At 46.7% G+C, this 20195-nt stretch overlaps 1 protein-coding gene across 2 annotated transcripts in view; it reads right to left on the bottom strand.

Moving 5' to 3' along the window:
* Positions 1 to 7047: 7047 nt before the first annotated feature.
* Positions 7048 to 20195, bottom strand: part of LOC144782035 (protein ABHD14A-like) — a 98830-nt gene continuing 85682 nt past the window's right edge. For both annotated transcript variants that reach the window (XM_078661164.1, XM_078661165.1), the window contains one exon: positions 7048 to 8850. In XM_078661164.1, coding sequence (XP_078517290.1) covers positions 8668 to 8850 — 183 coding nt within the window. In that variant the 3' untranslated portion in view covers positions 7048 to 8667. The remainder of the gene's footprint in view (positions 8851 to 20195) is intronic.

The raw sequence follows: 20195 nt of genomic DNA, 5'->3' as shown, positions 1-20195 counted from the left end.
GGGAGTGCTCTGGAGCAAACTAACTAGTGACCCCAGAAAGCGATTTTCCACAACAGCAAGTTTAGATACACTGCAGTACCCCCATAGCTCAATGCCACGAAGCATGGCCGCCTTAGCTTGAACATTATAAATATATTTGCTTACTGTGCTGTTGAACGAAGGGTGGGTTTAAGGGGAAAGAGTATGGATTTTGGTAATGGGGAATTGTCATGGTCTAAATGGGAGTTGTTGGAAATGGCCTTTTGTGCAGGGTTATCCCCAAACTTTTATTTCTTCCTCCTTTTTCACTGACCTGTGTTTGTTGGCTATAGGACTCTGTGCACTTTACCACTGCTGATCAGCGCTAAAGTGCATATGCTATCTGTGTAAATTGTTTTTGTGACTGGTTTTCCCTGATTGGCATATTTGTTTTACCAGTAGGTCCATAGTAAAGTGCACTGAGTGTGCCAGGGCTGGTAAATCAAATGCTACTAGTGGGCCAGCAGCACTGATTGTGCCACCCACCTGAGTAGCCCTGAAAAGATGTCTCAGGCCTGCCACCGCAGTGCCTGTGCGCAGTATGTTAACTGGAGGTCATCGACCCAGGTTCCGCACGGGCTGCCTGCACATCGTAACGTCCAAGGGAGACCTCGCCGATTCATCTTATCAAGATGGCTGCCCGCTACCCTTGAGACGCGAAGCAGTTTCACACATCTTCCTATGCCGCTCTAAAACCGGAGTTGTCTATCTTTTGCCTGTCGAGTCCATATCCCCTCTGACTTTCAAGTTTTGTGCGAGAACTGACAACGGTCGATGCATCTGGGCCCCTGTCTGTTCTATTTATATTCGCCAGCGGACCGAGCTCTATTTTGAGCACCCTCTATTGTGGGACGCCTCCCTTCGAGACTAGCCGTGCCCTGCAGTAACGCTATACATACCGTGACTGAAACAGCAGGGTCTAGCCTGGATCGTACTTACTTGTTGTATAGATCTGTCCCCCCCCCCCCGTGGTTCATTCGTTTTCGCCCTGATGAAGGTGTGGCCCTGGTGGGCCATACACCGAAACGCGCGTTGCTAGTGTGGGCTACTGGATTTTGTATCATTTGTTCAGTCCCTTTAACATCTTTCAGTCCACCTGTATACATCATTGACAATTTGATTCCATCTGTTGTCCATCCATCTTGTGGCCATTATGTATGTGTGTGAATGAATGTAGAGACATGAATGTGAGGTTTTAGGTACATGTCTACTTTGAATGTTTGATGATGGTAGTTTTTTAGATTTCCACGGATTGTAGCGGGACCGCTTGATAATATATTGAGAATACTAATCTGCATATGTTTTTATCTATTTTTGTAAAAGAATACATATATATAAAAAACACTGAGCAATACGAATAAAATAGGTTTATGAATATTTCTTTGGATTGTTGGGTCCTATGTTATCTCTCTTGCTTGATGGCTGCTCCGTAGTTTGATTTATATGTCAGGATCCTAGTACAGGACCTGTGTGTATCAAGGTGGCAGGTCTCTCTTGCTCTCTCTTGTAGTTCGCAGTTTGTTAACTGCCATGTCGCCTTGGCAAGTGCACCCACTTGCCAGGCCCCAACCTTCCCTTTTCTTACATATAGGGCACCCCTATGGTAGGCCCAAGCACTTTTAGAAAGTGGCTATTTTCTTGTTCAACCTTCCTGTGTACCTCTGCCTGCTTGTGGATTGACTGTCTGGCTTTGGAGTGACAGGTGCTGGGGTGGTGCAGTGGCTCCAGGAGTCTGGATGAGTCAGCACTAGGCTGCATTTGGAGTGGTGGGAGGAGTAGCACCTGTACCTGAATAGGGATGTGCCTGCTTTCCACAATGCTGGCTCCGCCCCCCCATGGTGTATCTGGAGCCAAAAAGCACACGGACCATGGATGTTGTTGTGCAATTGCAGAGTGCCCCCAGAACTGGATTAATATGGGCTCAGAGCCCCTTGCACAAAGAGAACAAAGATATTTTGGGGAATAAGTATCAGACCCAAAACCTCAGACTTTAGATCATTCCTGGAATTCAAGAGGACCCTTTGCCAAGGAGATGAGCTGGGGAAACTGAGAAGTACTGCCCTTGCTGTGTGTCTGGGGTTGGCCTGCAGTTGCTGTTTCTGCCACGGAAAGGAGAAGGACTTTGCTGTGTGCTGTGTCCCCTGCTTGAAGGAGATCTCCAAGGGCCTGAAGTGTATGGGCCTCCTGTTCTGAAGTCTCAGGGACACAAATACGTCACCCCCAGCTTCCCTGAACTCTACTGCTGTGAGTTCTAGTCTGCCAAGAGGTTCCTGAGCCAGTTTTGGGCCTCTGGAGGTTGTTGCTGCTGTTTGGGTCCTGGAAGAAAGAAGAAATGTGAAGAACTGCTAAAATTGGTGCATCGCTCTTTTTGCGGCTGTTTTCCCGACGCATCTCCAAGGCGCAAGAAGAATTTTCACGAATTGCCGTGCCGCTGTGAAAACCGTTGCAGTGCCTGTCGCCGATGCAAGAATCGACGCATCGAGGGATCGCAGCTGAAGAGGACTGACGCATCGCTGCATCCACGATTTCCACGCATCGTACCTGCATGCTTTCCTGATGCATCACCTGCGAACTGGAACCATCACGAAGAATCGATGCATCACTCCCCATACAGACCAGATTCGACGCAACTCGTCCTCTGCGTGTCACAGAACTGTCGCATCACTTCTCCAAGGTCGCAAGAGTGTCGCATCTCTTTTTCCAACTCTGCGGCTGTTTGGCCATGTGAAATTTGATACATCTTCAGGTACTTTGTGCAAAAGTCATGCATCCATAGTTTTATAGGTCAAGTTGAAAGTCATATATTTAACTGCGTATGTTGGATTTTTGTTGTTTTGGTCTTGTTTAGCTTAGATAAAGGTATTTTATTTCTCTAAACTGTTGTAGTGTCCATTTGTGGTGTTTTCACTGTGTTACTGTGAGTGTTGGTACAAATACTCTGCACATTGCCTTTGGGATGAGCCTGTCTGCTTGAGCCAAGCTACCAAGGGGGTGAGCAGGGGTTATCTAAAGTGTGAATCCCCCTTACCCTGACTGGAAGCAAGGGTCCCCCCTATTTGGACAAAGGTAGTCTGCCAATTAGAGACCCTCATTTCTAACAGGAGTGTACCGAGGAACTGAAGTCTTCAGGGGAGATCAAGTTCTTAATTTTCTTCAACAGATGCAGATCATGTGTTGCTGCTCTCATCAGTGTACTGGCATGCCATTGACATTTAGGTTCTTGTTTATAGTGAATCCCAAGGATTTAGCTACTAGGGCAATGTATAAGGAGGCAAAAGCTTCAAGCCATTTCTGAACAAGCAGGGATAAAAAGAAGGACACATTTGGCCTTTTTAAAATTCAGTTTAAATAAGAAGAGTGACATGAATCAATTAATTTCTGCAGGGAGATTTTTTTAGATTGACTATTTTCGATGGATTGGAGGCCCTGATGAATGAGTATTATCAGCATATTTGTGTATGGCTATGTTATCTCCTTGTATCATTTCGATTAGTGGCTCCAAGTCCTGGTCCTGGTGGCACAGTGCAGTTTACGATGTATGTTTATGACTTGAAGGAGACCAGTATTTCAAAATTAATTCTTGTCCTGGTCTGACTGTATATTTTGGATGGACCTGAAAATACAGATTTTGGCTGATTGGATGACTAGCAAGAATGTAGAGCTAATGGTGTCAGACACTTCTGACAGACCTAAAAATGCAAAGACAAGATTCTTGTGCGGCCAATATTCTGAGGCCGTCGTTGGTGAGATGTAGGATGGCCAATTCCACACTATGCTTTAGTCTGAAGCCTATATGTATTATGTTAAGAAGATTTTTTGTCATACCGTGGGAAGTGGGATGTATAACAACTGCATTTTTGGAGAAGTGGAATGTGAATTGACTAAATGGTTTCTTTAAATTCCTCTAAGCTTCTAAAACAATCAGGGCACCTGGCTTTGTTTACCCACTATGCCACACTGGGGATCGCCTGTATTTTTTGTTTTGATTCTTGACAAGACCCCAAAAGTGACTTTGGTGCTTATTAGAAGACCATCTTTCAGTTAATAGTGAATCGTAGGTATTGGCAAGTGAATTTCAGACGTATTACATTAAAACCATAAACAAAACATTGTTTTCCAGGGTGGGCATGGGGAGAATAAACTTTTCAATAGACTCTTACAGAATATCATCAAATATAGTGATCTTGCAGAAGGATAGTCAGCATTGGGTGCTATGTTATGTTATACTATATTTGTAGAGCGCCAATCATCAAAGGTCTCTAGGCGCTTGCAGCATGGATCAAGAGCATGGAAATCCCTTAATCCCGAAGATACTGAGCACACAGGAAGGTGGATTTACCCAAATGCCTCAGTAAACAAGATGGTTTTGAGTTTCCTCCAAAACGGAAGTAGGGTGGTTTCCCTGCACATGCTATCCGTGAGCTTGTTCCAGATCTGAGGAATCACAACTGAGAAAGCCCGCCCCCCAATGTAGCTCTGTTTCAGGCGATCTTTGATGTCGTTGGGCGCTACTCCATACTGTGCTTTATGTGCGATGCACAAACCCTTGAACCTGACCCTCTGCTTGATAGGGGGCCAGTGTAACTGTTGTAGCAGAGGGGTGGCATGTGCTCTTCGTAGCAGTTTAAAGATTAGCCTTGCTGCATCATTTAAAAGCACCTGAAGTTTCCCTAGGAGTTTGTCAAGCCCAGTGTATACTGCGTTACCATAATCCAGGCGTCACGACGGTACACATGGTGGAAAATGACAGCAGGGTCCTGAGCTTCCGGAGTAGCAGCATCAGGCCCGTACAGCTCCCCACTACAGCAGACACCTGATTGTTTAAGGTTAGCTTGGTGTCCAGCTTGATACCCGAACTCTTCACGGCTGGAACTGGTGTCAGGGTGGTGCCAAGCTCTTGGGGCCAGAAGAGGCTGGACCAGGGTGAAGCCTCTGCAGTAAGAGCAAGCACCTCTGTCTTATCCGGGTTTACCTTAAGTGAATTAGAGGTCATCCAGTTCATAGTGATCCAGAGGATATTCTGGACATTGAGCTGTGCTGGGGAGAATTATCAACTTGCGCAATTAACTGGGTGTCGTCCGCATAGTTAAAAACCTAACAATCTAATTATGCCAGTGCTTCTACCAACCACTGTAGGTAAATATTAAATAACAGAGGGGACAACGCAGAGCTCTGTGGGACCCCCAATGCAAGACACCCTGCCTAGACCTACATTCTACTAGTTGGACTTTTTGAGACTGATCCTCCAGGAAGGAGGTAATCCATTGGAGGACCATCCCGGTGACTCCCAGCTGTCGCGAGTGGAGAGGTAGATGGAGCTCTTTGGGTGCAATGTAGTCCTTTCATCTGTCATACTGCAATGGGCCCTCCTGGTATCAGTCGGTGTCGGTGGTCTGCACAACTGCAGCGAAGGAGTAGGTGCTGAAGAAGAGGCTGGCATTCTAGGCATGACAGGCTCCTTTTGCTATTCATCTGGTACTAACAAATACCTACGGAAATTATTCATCATTTACAGGAGAGAACGGTGTAATTCTGTGGGTACTTGCAATGTAATCTCAGATGAAGAGGTGCATAGCAACTCTCTAGGTAATGGTCCTAGAAATATGGATCACCTTACGCCTTCCTCCAAAACCTCTCTTCTTCCTCTTACAGATCATCACTACGGCAAACAAATATGGTTTGGTCAAACAACATTATCTAGAAGATGACCATATCTAGAAGAGCTCAGTCTGAATTCACAGAAACTTCAAACTTGTCAAGAATTGCGATTAGTAGACGTTTGGTAGGAGATACTCGAGTAAGTGGAGTTGTAAACCTTGTTGGCATTGTCAGGAAACTGCTGCTATCATCAATGAGGCTGGCACTGACTGTGCCAGTGATAACAAGGTAGACTTCTTGATGAACCTGTACTTCATTGCTACTGATGGAGTGGTTGGTAGCAAGATGATCATTAACATATCTGAGCATATAGTCATTGACAAGGTGGTCATTAATGAGGTCCTAAGGGATGAGGTATTTGTTGACGAGATCCTCTTTGATCAGGTCTTAGCTGACAAGAGGATCAGTGTCAAGAGTGTCCATGTCGATACCCATTTAGGTCGAAGAAGAGGCCATTGTCAATGAACGTGTAGTGATCATTAATGAGGTTCTCACTGACAAAGCATTTTGTTGATGATGATATTAATGGCAAATGATGTTTCAGTGATCTGTCAGAGGATGCTGCACCTCGACTGCTGGTGAAATGACAGAATATAAGATCTAATGAGGATTGCAAGGTCAGCCCTTGGATATCTGCCCTTTTAGCCCCATGATCCAATTTCTCTAGGTGGCATAAAACTGTGATTTCTAAGTGGATCATTAAGCACGGACGGACAATTTATTCAATAAGTGTCTTTCCCTTGGAGCACAAAGCAGGTATCTCTCGCTATCACAGAGAATTTTACCCAAGACGATTTGGCAGTTTGTGCAATCCTGCAGCATATGGTTTGAGGACACAAATAAATGTATTCTTTATCAGTATAACAATTTTTCATCACATGACACTAGGCCTTTTCCGTACAGGAAGTTTTGCCATTGGAGAACCACAGCAGATTGTCTGATTAATATAGCAAAATTAAGGTATGAAGTGGGTCACCTGGGGCAAAGTCCAAGATACAAAATCATACAGAGTCCACAGAAGCTTTTAGTCGGAAAGGAATTACTTTTTAAAGTTGTTTTTTGGTAAGAAACGTTGATTAAGTTACTGAAAATCGAAGTGATCCACAGGGACTCCCTCTCATTCAACATGTGGTAGAAAACCTGACGTGTGCTGGTATTTGTGGAGTTTACCTATTGCGCTGCTGATTCTTATCCGGATATCGGGATTGATCATAGCATGCAACATATGAAAGATAATGTCGAAGAAAAGCGTTTACATTCTTCTTCTGTTCCAGTAAATCCAGGTCCATAAAACCAAAAGATCAGGGCAGACTACAGAGAAGGGTACATTTTCCTACAATGACCAACACAAGAAAAATCATTGAAGATTAGTTTAGTGATAACATTTATTAAAGGAACAAATGAAGAAAATGTAACAAACTGCAACTCTATTAAATCCCAAAGCACTGTGCACAAAATTCATTATTTCACCTTCTGCTAGGGTGAACCCATCACCCTGCTAACCTACCAACTCTAAAGTTTCTTCTAACACGTCTTCCATTACAGCATTAGGAACAAACCAACACTGCCCCAACTGTATCACATGAACATCAGTTTAGTCCAATAATTAAAGCAAATATTACAACAAAAACCAGCGCTGAGCCCTCGCTGTAATAAGGCCCTTTTACTATCAAAGTCCCTTATGTTTTACTATGGTATCCATGCCTGGATTGTTTCATTCAGCCCATAAATGGTTGCCCTAATACAAACATGAGCAAATCACTCAAGTTCCAGGTTCTCCGATATCAGGGCTGATGGTGCTCAAGAAAGGCTACTTGTAACCTCTGCATAGACACCGTATTTACATGAATGTAGCAACGCCTTTCTGGATCAGTTATTTCTACAAATACAAATTAAAAGGGAATGTTAATTGTTATTCTCCTCATGCACTGCGGGTTAGGGCAGCTCTTTTGCAAAGCCTTGCAACTTGAATTATTAGGTTCGAAAACTGTAACTACAAAAGTGATGACTGGGTGCATCGCCAAGGCTGTTAAATAATGAAGTTACACATTTTGCTGTTAGAACTCCCGAGTTTCGTAGCATCACTAGAGACAGCAAAAAAAAGAGGTGGGAATACTTTTTTACTTGTTACTCATTATGATCAGTAAGTCCACCTTCCTTTCAAGAAAGTCCTGGAGTGGGTAGGACCAGAGATACTTGTCAATGGGCTTCTCCAACTAAGCTCTTTGGAGCCAGTACAGGAGACAGAGCCCAGGTAGAGATATAAAGCACAAAGCACAAAAAGGTAAGGAGACTGTGGAAAGGAAATCAAGCATTGTGAAGAGGTCTACATCCAACCTTTTTATGGTGCATGCAAGTCAGAAATAATATTGTATTGGATTTGCTTGTTCCTATAGAGTCTGGTTTTCTTTGCTCAACTTTGTCATTATGCATGCAGGTCAGAACTAAAATTGTATTAGGTTTGCTTGCTCCTACAGATTCTGGTTTTGTGTGCTCAAATTCAAAATGCCACGCGTACGGCATTCACACAGACTGCAAGGATATGCACACATTGGATAGGGCATCGAGAACAGTGGCTCCAATGCATTCTGCGAATGTCAGCAATTAACAGTCAATGATGCAGACTGCAGGGGAGTGACAGAGAAACACAAGGAATGAGCACCTTTCCATTCACTTTCTCTCCTTTCTGTAATGTTGAATCAACCACACTCCCAATTTGGAAAGTCATTCACCTTACTTTCCAAGTGTCAGACCTAAGCTCGCCCCCAAGCCCCCAGCGAGAGGGCAAGCAATCCAGCAAACACCCACTTCCTAGCTATTAATAAATAAAGAGTGATGCCTGCCTCTCAAGATTGTGGTGTCCTTGTCTAACCACAGCCAGGTGGTTATGTTTCAAGCTCTGGGGGCATCCAGGGCTTAAACCAAAGCCTTTAGTCCATCTCCCCACTTGTTACCCACACGTTTTGCAGGTGGGTGGCCTGAAGTCGAAGGTCACTTGAGGCTATTGAGGAAACCGATCAGGGCTTGGTGGAAGTGGCGAGGCTGGTCCAGGTAGCAGGCATGCTTCGCGTCAACAAGCATAGCAACGGTGTGCTTCGGGATCTGGCGAAGGTTCTCCAGTGACTGAGTTCCCAGGTTGGTGTCTCGCTCGCCATATACAATCAGAGTGGGTGTCTGTATCGGGGTTAGGAGACAAAGGAAAGAGAATGGAATGTAGAAGGAAAATAAAATGGGACGATGAATGGGAAAACAGAAGAAAGAGAAATAAGGAGACAAGCACAATAGATTGTTATGCTCTTACAGTTATTTGATTCAAAGTTCATTTTACCATACAGTAAAAAGTTCTCACTTTCGCAGCAATACTCTACACATCCACAGTAGATGAGCAAAGTGCATTTAATTTAGCAGTAATTAGGAAAGCCATAAAAGCTATGAACATACATTGCACCTTTCTTTATTACATTCCAAACACTTTATCTAAGGATTGCCCCACATTAACTATACGTCACACAAGGTCATTCCACATAATAGATCTAATATATTCACTGAATTTTACATCAGCATTCCACAGTACAACTTTATTTTAAGCTGTATTTTATATACCAACGGTATCTTATGTCAGAAGTGCTCCAGAGATAAATCAAAAACCCACTTCGCTAAAGCATTTTAAAAAAAAATCATGTTTTGGCTATAGATTCACATGTTTGCATACACTGCCGTCTGTTGACAAGATACAGGACAGTAGTAAAATGTTTTGAAAAGTTTAGAAAGGAACAAAAAAAAGAAAAAAATTAAAGATGATCTCCAAGAGATTATACTTGAAACATGGTAGTTAATATGTGTTGTTGCTAGCTTTCAGGATGACTTGGGACGGGATCTCACACCATTTGCTTCCTCATTAGATGTAATCCCAACAGAAAGAAATTGGGTTATTAGTGTGAAGGGTGTGAGTCCTTTGCAAGTAATAATTCTGCAATTGTATTTTTACTGTGAACCAAGTACTCCATTATAGAACCTGACTCTCTTAGGATAGTGAAGTAATTCCAATCCAATCCAAAAGTTCTTTATTTCGGCCATTAAGACCATAAAAGAGGCAATAAAAAACCATTTAAAATCACATGTTAACATACAATATAAAAACAATGCAAGGAAGCAGAAACTACTTGATTCAATATATGTGAGGTACCATTCACTGCAGTTCATTTCATGGTTATGGATTACCCTTTCAGTATTTTTTTCCTTTTCAGCCACATAGCCATTAAATACTTGGATAGTGCAAAAACAATATAGTGCAGGGTACTTGTCTTTAGAATTCTATACGATTGTAAACAGTTTCTGAAGCCTAGATTCCTGCACAAGGGTACTAGCCAGTACTTTCTTGGTCTACTATATGCAGGGCAAAAAAACAGCACATGTAGTTCGTCCTCCACATTCGTGCTGCACCCAGGACAGGTTTTATCGTCCGATGTAGACCATTTACTTGTGAAATCTTTGAGGGGCAGTGTACCAAACCTCCATTGGATAAAAAGTTTCCCTGCAGTAGTGGGAAAAATCATGTCCATGAATTCTTCAAACTTAAAAGAACTTTTGGTAACCAGAAATTGTTCAGTGCGGGTGCCAATATTCAGGGTGCACAGGAGCGTAGTTAGACTTTTATCCTTATAGATCTTAGTGAGCATTTTGCGGGACACCCCAAGACAGCCTCTTTCGGGATCATCCCACAGATCAGCCAGGCCTAATTGGGAAAATTCTCGTTTTACATAGGCCAGCCATGGGATTCTGTCGGAACAATTATAGCTCAGGACGTGCCTCGGATTTTGCCTGTAGTGGAACAGTTCGGTAGTGGACCATAGCCTGTGCCAGAACATCAATGGCTTTAGGGCTAACTCGTCCCCTATTGAAGGTAGCCCCAAATCTAATTTCAGCGGTAAAAGAGGCGTGCCTTGTGGTAGAGACAGCAACCGTCTAAGGAAGTTGGTCTCCACCTTGACAAGTTCTGTCCCCGCGTTATTACCCCACAGTTCACCACCATATGATGAGGCTGCTCTGGATTGAATTTTGTACATCTCCAGGGCTGGACTAACTGGCTTGAAGGTTGAAGAATTCGAAACCTTCAAAATGGCCCCAACCATTTGCGCCAACTTTAGGCGAGAACTTGCTATCTGTGGACCCCAAGATAAGTTTTCATGTAAAGTTACCCCCAAGTACTGGAACGTTCTAACCCTTTCCAGCCTGTCAGATCCCAAGGTTGGATTTGGCCTAGTTGTTGCCGAGGGATTGAATACCATGAACTTGTTTTTTTCTGCGTTGACCTCAAGGCCATGAGCCCTGCAGAAATCCCCAAACCCATCCAGTATCCGTTGGAACCCCATCGGGGATTTGGAAAGCAGAAGAGTATCATCGGCAAACATAATTGCCGGAACCCTCCTGCCTGCCAACCTAGGGGCGTCGTTGTTGGTGACATTGTCAAGGTAAGATATTACACCGTTGACGTAGAGGCAGAACAGGGTCGGTGCTAAGACACAACCCTGTCTTACCCCCCTGCCAACTGGGAACCTAGACGACAGTGCCCCATCCCTCCCGCACCTAACCTGGGCAAAATTGCCATTATGGAGCCTGATTATTTCTTGTAGAATCTGTGGGGGAACACCTAACTCCCTGAGAACCACCCATAGTTTCTCGCGTGGTACCAGGTCGAATGCGGACCTCAGGTCCACAAACACCATGTACAGACTTCCCCCCTCAATCCCTACCGCTTTCCAGAAAAGGAGGACGAGGCGAAAAATCTGATCCATGGTGGATGTGTTCTTCCTGAAGCCTGCCTGGAGAGGACTAAGGATCGCATTGTCCTCCATCCAATCCAGGAGCTGGTCCAGCACAAGACGGGCGAAGAGTTTTTGGGGTACATCTATAAGGCTGATCGGCCTGTAATTGGCTGGGAGCAGAGGAGAGCCCTTTTTAAAAATCGGTACTATCTCTGCGCCCAGCCAAGTACAGGGGATCTCCATTCCTCTCAAAACTGAGTTGAAAATGATAAGCAAGTAGGGACCCCAGATCTCTGGTTGATGTCTGAATAAATCTCCAGGGAGTTTATCAAGACCTGGAGCCTTCCCCCGTGCAAGTCTCCCTATTGCATTTAATACCTCACCCAAAGTGAACTCTAGTTTCTCATTAGACTCAGAGGGGGTGTCAGAAACTACCTCTATAGGGATTGTAGAACACTGTTGATACAGTTTACTAAAATGGGATTCCCATACCGAAGCAGCACTGTTTGGCTCTACTGCGGGTTTCGGTTCCCCTGAACCTGTTTGGACTAGTGACCAAAACTTTCTTGAGTCCCTGGTTTCCAATGCCATTGTTAGGTTATGCCATCAATCCCAATCCCATTCAGACTTTGCGTGGGCGATGGCTTCCCTATATTTTCGTCTCAGCTCATGTACTTTACTTTTATCAGTGCCAGACTTGACCATAGAGATTAGCTCAGTCTTGATCTTTTTGCACTAGGAATTATACCAAGCTGAGGTTGGTGTCCTCTTCTTCCTTCTCGTGGTCACAGGGTAAAAGACCTCTCCTAGCCGGTCAACTAGGTCTGCATGGATTTGCCCTAATTTCTTATTGAAATCGGTAGCTTTGGGTTTATTAATCAAGTCATCCTTTTCAACCAATTTTGGGAACACCAGTTCATAAATTTTCGTGATGCACTCTGTGGAGTTAACTAGTTTCCCCCATCTTACCCGACGTCTGTTGTTGGATAATACTAGGGTACCTACATCTTGTTCTGCATCATTTAGTGGTGTACTTTCTTTAGGCCCTGGGTGAACCATATCCAAGCAGAGAGCATTATGGTCGCTGTCTGCTCTCGCCGTCACCCTAAAGTCCAAGACCTTAGACCACATACTGGTGTCTACAAAAATATAGTCTAGGCGTGATTCGTGGTCCTTCCTATTGAAAGTGCACACTGAGGGACTGTCAGATGGGGTGCGCCCATTACAAGCCCTCAGGGCATAATTCAAAGTAAGGGACATAATCTGCAGCGCCAGGGGAGACCATGATTTCAGGCTGGGCGATTGACAGGGTGGAATCCCCCAGTAGTCATCCTCAGCCATTAGGGCACCCTCCTTTAATCCATGTAATGGTTCAAAATGGCAGTTGAGGTCCCCTCCCATCAGAATCTTAGAGTGGGCGGGTAATAGTCCCAGGAATAGAGATAGTTGGTCTAGAGTGGATGATTCCATGGACACACTCACTAGACGAGAATAAACATTAACAATCGCCAGGTTTTAAGCATGCGGCCATTTAAGGAGAACGCATTGTACGGCTTCCGAGTGTGTAGGTATAATTTCCGCTATACAACCCAAGTGGGTAGCCACCCAGATTGAGAGTCCGTCAGAAGGCCTCCCTTTGCCACCCCACCTGGCAGGGACATAAAAAGTTGCGTAACCCACCCTGGGGTAGACTTCCCTAGCCCAAGTATTCTGAAAGAGACAGATGTCATTGCTATCTACTAGGGAGCCCCAGTCGCTGCAATCTATTTTGTTAGCGATACCTGCAAGGTTCCATGAGAGAACCTTCATCCTTTTTGGGCCCAGGTTGGATGCTCTTCCCAACACACTCTCGCCATCTAGTTCTAGGTTGGTGACTATGACCCCATCCAGGGGTGCCTGCCCTTCCAGAACCCCGAGTCTATTGCATCTTGGGATACTGTATTCACAGGGAGGATTTTCATTGCATGGTGACCAGCTGATATGGTGGGAAATTGTGTGGGGGATTCTGGAATACTAATGGTGCTTGGCCGATCGGGGGATATGAGGACAGGGCTAAAATTACCAACCTCAGAGATATCTGCCCTTGTCCCCAGCTGAGCTTTGTGGGGGACCACCCCTTCACTACCCCCAGTGCATTCTGCCCGTGGAAGTCAGTCAACCTGATCAAGGCAGCTATACCTATTCACATGAGCATAGTTGCTCTGTGTTAGTGTATCATGACGTAGGGGCCTATACCTTGTCGATGGCAAATCCCACCCTAGTCCAACCATCATTCACCCCCGAGTGCAGGTTGTTATTTCTTGGATAAAAAAAAGGACAGCGGTACCAGTTGGATAGATGTGTTTCCCGAACTCCCCAGCCAATTACAAATGTGAGTGACAAGCTGGGAATCCCTAAAGCTTACTAAAATGCACCCCCCCCCCCCTATTTTCTTTACAGTGTGTCCTACCCAAGGAACCCTCCTGACCATCAATATTTCCCCTCTCATGTTTGTTGGCAGGGGCCTATGAATATTCAGCCAACTAGTGACTTTGTTTCTTAGGGAATCAAAGGATTCCGATGCAGAGTTGGAAATCTCAAGGACCCCGGTCAGAATTACAGTGTAGGCTGCCGCCTCTGGGGGCAGATTAACTATATTTGGCCGGTTTAGGCTATCAACAATCCGATGAGAGCGATCAACCATCCTAGTGGGCGTCTTTTCTTGCCTCGTTTTAGTCGTTGGAATAGGCAACTTTGACTTTCGCACTAAAGGCACGGGAGGAAGTTGCCTTGGAAGGGGTAATGGGTTAGGTTTAGGTAGGGTGGCTATGGGTACACTCACAGTAGAGGAGGGATTGGTCTTCTTTGAGGTTAGGGTGCTAGAAACACTAAGGGAAGAGGGAGTCCCCATACTCATCCTAGTTTCACCTTGAGTGCAGGCCCAGGTTCTTAGATGATCCTCCATGCCCCCGGTCTCTTTTTCTATTGCTTGTAGTCTGATGTCGATACAGTCAAGCCTGGCCAACAGGGGTTCTAGGAGTTTTTTCAGAACGTTGGTAATGAGGTGAATGGACTGATCCCTACCACCACAAGACCCCTCACCAAAAATAAACGGGCCAGACTGCAATGGCATCTGCATATGTGCAGGGTGCATTGGACTCGCCGTTACATTAACAGTCGCGGTGGAGGAGGTTTCCATCACGTCAGGCATATTGACAGTGAAGTTGGAGGCGTGATCCAATTTGGCCCTTTTTGCACCCTTTGACTGTCTAGCTCTTTTTCTTTTTGGGACAGCACCTTCCCGGAGACCCCGTGAGTGTGTTGAATTGGAGTCACTCCCCTCGTCCAAAGTCAAAACTGGGTGAGATGTTGGAGAAGAAATCACCTCCGGTATGGTATGAAGGGAGTCTCGGTGTGAGTTTGAGGGGGTCCTCAGCTGTTGTAAAACTGATTCAATTGTTTGATCAATGCTATCCAAGAGAGATAAGTGGGAGGCATCCGATAATTCTGGGGATCTAGCATTCAAAATTGAACCCAGGGAAGATCGCTTAGCACTTTCAATCCCTTCCACAAGCTGTCTTTCTAGGGCTGTCAATTCATTATTTACTGCAGTGTTAGCTCTGATGAGAAAGCTGTCCAAAGTACCTGCAACCATGGTGGACGATGCCGTGGCTTTACCCCTTGTCTCCCTCGTTGCCATGTTTGTCCGGTCTTGACGTACTTGGGTCTCAACCCGGCCGTGACAGTGGGGCACAGGCGGGACTAGAGCAGCTAGCCGCGGGCCTGGAGGGATGGCCCGGTCCGGTCTCCACCGGGCTACAACGGGCCCGCCCTTGGCCCGGGCTTCGCGGGTTTGAAAGCACTAAGGAAAATCCACAGAGGAAACAAAGCCCTGGACCTGTGCAGCACGCCCCTTCCAGCAACCGACAGCTTTCAGGATGACTTGGGACAGGATCTCACACCATTTGCTTCCTCATTAGATGTAATGCCAACAGAAAGTAATTGGGTTATTAGTGTGAAGGGTGTGAGTCCTTTGCAAGTAATAATTCTGCAATTGTATTTTTACTGTGAACCAAGTACTCCATTATAGAACCTGACTCTCTTAGGATAGTGAAGTAATTCCACATCCCAATACCAGGCTAGTAATGCCAATTAGCTAGTACAACAACAACATTTCCATAAATCATTGTCCAGTCAGTGCTTTTTCTTTGAAAATGGAAAAGTGTATCTCTCTCTCATTACAATTATGATCTTTAGGTGGATGGAAATATCTTTGGTGACACCCAGCATTCTGGGTCCCCAAGTGCTGTACAACGTTGTGGGGAGTGCATGCAGTCCATTACCGGCTGCCAGACAGAGTTGCCCGGCCAGCACATCTGGTTGCTGGCATTGGGGAAGCACATTCATTCCCACTGCCCGCTCTATGCGGGCAGGGTGCGGATTCTGTGGTGCGTGTACCGCTTCCCACAGATGTCAGCGTAGGAAGCAGGGGTGGAATCTCTTTTTCACATTGGGGTTCCAGGAGTGGGTACCCGGCCCCCAGGTATTACTGTGTCAGTCCCCGGGGAGACGGAGAGCCCAGGGGCAATTACTGAGAAGGGGAGAGCCACAAGCACATCCCCTCCATAACAGGGATAAATTCAACATCAAATCCACCAGGCCATGCCCCCCCACCCCCAGATAATGCTTTAAAATATGAAATATGGTGCAGTGTTATGCACCATTTGCTTTGTATTAAAGAGCAAATATTTGCAGATGAATATCTCGGTCCTTGTTGACCCTACTTTCTTCATCTTACGATTGCTTTGCTCCTTGTAGCTGGTGCGAGCCACCAGGATCATTCTCTTCAGGCCTCCTGGCCTCTAAATGAGGTTTTGCTTGGAGAGCAGGAGTTTTGGACTCCCTGTGCCAGGCCCGTCATCTGCCTGTCTCCTGGGTTCTTTTCTTGCTGATGGGGGCCTCTAGTGCAGCCCCTCTGCAACCAGCCAGAAGAGCACCCCCCCTTGCCGCACCGTTCAGGCCCCAGAGCTTCCAGGACGCAGTGGAGTGCAGCTTCTTTCCTCAAATGGGTCCACAGAGGGCATAGGGGAGGGGGGGGGGCAGAATAAATGGCCCTGAAGACATCAATCCTAGTATTGGTGGTCGGCTGGAGTCAAAGTCCTCAGTCCTTAGTTGCAAGGCATCGAGTGGCTTTTCCTTCCAGCTGAGCATCCTTTCACTGTTTTCGCTATCAAGCCCAATTTCTTCTCAATTGTCTCTCCCTTGTGCAGGGGTTTTTACGTGAGGGTGGAAAGTGTTAGGAGCCAGGCACTCCTGGCCAATCAATCCTAGGATACTACATCATCTCTCCACCCATGGCCCAACTCTGCCGCACAGAATTCTGGGACAATCTAAGATGATAACTTCAAGTTGCATCTGGATTTCCGCCCTTAGCTGGCAATACTGCCTGATCTCTTCCCTCCAAAACTACAAAGGCGAGGCCCTCATGTGTTACTCTAAATGCTTGGGCTCCCTCTTCGTTTACATTGGGCCTCGGCTGTTCCACACCAGGTGCAGTGTGACAAGCTAATTATAAGCTGCAGCTTTCCTTCCCACCCCTTTACTTTCCCAGGAACTGACCATGTAGGCCTAAGTAGAGCAAAACTGTGCCTTAAGATAGTTTGCCTCTATAATGTGCCCGCAGTGTAAACATCACAGGTCCTCAGTAAGAAACATGGACCTACAGTATGAATGGCTACTCTCATTCTAAGGCCTCCCCTAGGTCAGTATCAATCCTAGCAGTGTCCGTTCTGCGAAAGGCTATCTCTGCGGAGATACCAGGCTGTGCACAGCGTTAATCTCATATGTGCAGCCCGCACATGAACTCACACACATGTGCTCATATGTTCATGAGTAACCAGTCCATTGTTATACCTTAGCTGCGGAGCAGCGCCCTTCTCTTAAAAGGCAGACACTGGTCGTGGTTAGCGTACTCAGTCCATTTATCGTGACCGAGACTCAAGTAGTCAGATTCACTCACAGCAAAAGTGAATACTCAAAAGCAAATAATCCTAGGGACTAAATGGCCAGAACCCATTTGCTACACCTGAATCTTACTTTCTATATACGACAGCATAAAACAAGCTCATGTAAGCATCATTTTCTTTGATCTCTTACAAACTAAGCTCTGACACTTCCCTTCTAAAATGTCGTTTATAATCAGAGCCCTAAACCTTGCAAAACTAACAAGACCTAACAACAGTATCACTTGATGTGAACAATTGACTCATTTTAATAAAAGGAAAACTCTTATATCACACAACAAGCCCAGCCATCGCCCTGAAACAGGAGACTCGCCTCTCAATTATAGAGAGAGAAACTTGGAAGAGATTGAGTAGGGAGGAAATAAGCTAGAAAAGGGCTGCGTGGGGAAAGCGAAGATTATACCTGTATACCCCGCTGTAAAGGCAGAGTAGCCATATTGGTTAGGAAAGGGCTACCCCTTATTGTTTTGCAGTTTTGGAAAGACCCAGTAAGTGGCACCAGCACTTAATTGTCAACTCTTGCTCTTATGACAATCCGCCACATGGTGGCGCTGTTTGTCTAATTTTATAAGCACAATAACAGTTGTTTTATACATTCAAAATGACTAATCCCTGCTGCCCACGTAATTTTATAACTTTGGTTTGCCTGGAATAGTCAGATTTTTCACTGTTGTAGGAGTGTGATGGTCAGTAGTTAATTTGGTACTATCAATTGGCAGCTCTGGCAGAGGATATGGGTAGATTCAAAAATCATGAAATACCTATATTACTATGTGCTTTTATAAGAAGGTGGTGTCAGGATTAGACAGGAGTATTGCAGGTTCAATCTTTACGCGTCTGGTTACCAAACAATTAAGAGTGGTGATCAACGCGGTTCCAAGTTCATTACAAAGAAGACAAATGGCCTGTACTGTTGTTAACAGAGGATCCACTCCCCCCCCCCCTTCCCCATTAGAGGATATCTCCCCCATGGTAGAGGAATGTACAGGCAATGTGTGGTATGAGATGCTGTAATACATGCCGCGCAATGGCGCGCGCAGACTGACTTTCACTATTTAAACATGTTACTTTTAAAATGGATGTGTGTTGTGCCGCCTGAGGTGGGTTACCAGTCTTAGTTGCTTGTTTCCCAGCACCACAAGCTTTTGGAGGTAAGCCTGGTACCCAGGGTTCTCTACACCTCCCCCAGAGCCAGTCAGGACCGGTTTCCCAAGACGATTCTAGAAGCTTCTGGCACTGTCTGGTAGGTGGGATGAGGGGCGTATAAATAGGGGGGCTGTGCCACCATGTGCTCAGACTGAGTGTGGACTTGAATAAGAGGGGACCTACTGCCAGGAGGTACCGCCACATGGGCCTGTGTGCTGGCCCCTGTGCCCAACCGTACCCCTCTGCTGTCCACAGGGCTAGTGAGCCCCGCTGCTGGATTAAAGGCTGCTGTATCAGGAGGAGTGCCACGTTACAGAGGATGATGGTTCCTAGGACCTACAGCCCTGTCCTGATGAGTGCCCACTGACCGCTGATTTTGTCCAGTAGTGCCTGCTGCTCTCCTACCTAGCGCCTTGTGAGCGCTACAACTGTGCCCTGCCTGCTGGCTGATGCCTGGAGAAGGAGAGCGCTGTACCTTACTGCCCACAAGGTGAGGAGCTGACCCCGGCAGTGCTGTGCTACAAGAGCGCTATATTTTAATTGACTGGGCTCTGCTTGTGAGTGCTGCAATCCTAGCTGCCTGCTGCCTAGCGCCTTGGGAGCACTATCTTCTTAAATTTCCAAGGGAGGGGAGCTATCTTTTGTCCCTGGAGCGCTATACTTTACCCAGGACTTCCCCAGTTTGTGGAAAGAGAAGAGGAACTGCTGCCCTGCAGCACGCTGTTGAGGAATCTACGTGCCCTGAGGGAATCCCGGCGTGTGGGATTCCCCCTGTGTCTTGCCTTTCGCGGGTGTCCACCCCGCGTTATTGCGTTAGTCTTGCCTATTTGAAATTAAGCTGGAGCCTACCCTGCGTGGGTGCTGCCTCTGAGCGGTTGGAGGAAAGCACCGCGGGAGCCCATCCTCATGTGTGCGCACTTGTGCCTGGTTAAATTCCGCAGGTGCCCGCCCGCGTGTGTGCTTTTGTTTAGAGGAAGCCTACCCCTCATTTTCACCGTAAATCCCTGCCGCCGCCTGGGCCAGGGCAAGGAAAGAGCCGCCGCGCTGCCAGCGGCGACCCGGAAGGTGTGTAGACTGCCTGGCATGGGCGGGGCCTAGGCAGGAAGTAGTAGCGTGGCCGAGCGGGGCTCCCGTGAGCTGGGAGAGCCCCGCGGTGCTGAGGGGAAGAGCCCGGAGGCCGCCGGCTCCATACCGAAGTCCGGGCCCCAGAAGAGGGACCGGGTGAAGAGTAGAAGCACCGCCGCGACCGGAGCAGCTGAGGAGGAGGGCTGCTGCTGGCGGGGTGCCCAGGTCAGGGGAGAGCCCGGCCTGCCAAGAGAGGAGCCCAGAGCAACGCATGGAGCCCCGGTGAGTGGGGCTGCAGGAGGGGCTTGTGTTGTGCTCGCAAGGCGCCCGAGCCGTTGGGCCAGTGGGTCTTGAGCAGGCCCGCAGGACAGCGCGCCCCTCCAATGTTGGGGGAGAGATCGCTGCTTAGAGGCTGCAACGGACGGCTGCTGAGCCTCTCATTGTGATTCATTCCCCGTGGGGTGTGCCCCTCCCCCGGGCCGCAGTGGTGATAGGCCAGTGACTTTTTCGGCTACCCAGCGGCGCCACAGTTGCGGGCCGC

The sequence above is a fragment of the Lissotriton helveticus genome, chromosome 9 (assembly GCF_964261635.1).
Source record: "Lissotriton helveticus chromosome 9, aLisHel1.1, whole genome shotgun sequence".
NCBI lineage: Eukaryota > Metazoa > Chordata > Amphibia > Caudata > Salamandridae > Lissotriton > Lissotriton helveticus.
This window is presented reverse-complemented; position numbering and strand designations above follow the sequence as displayed.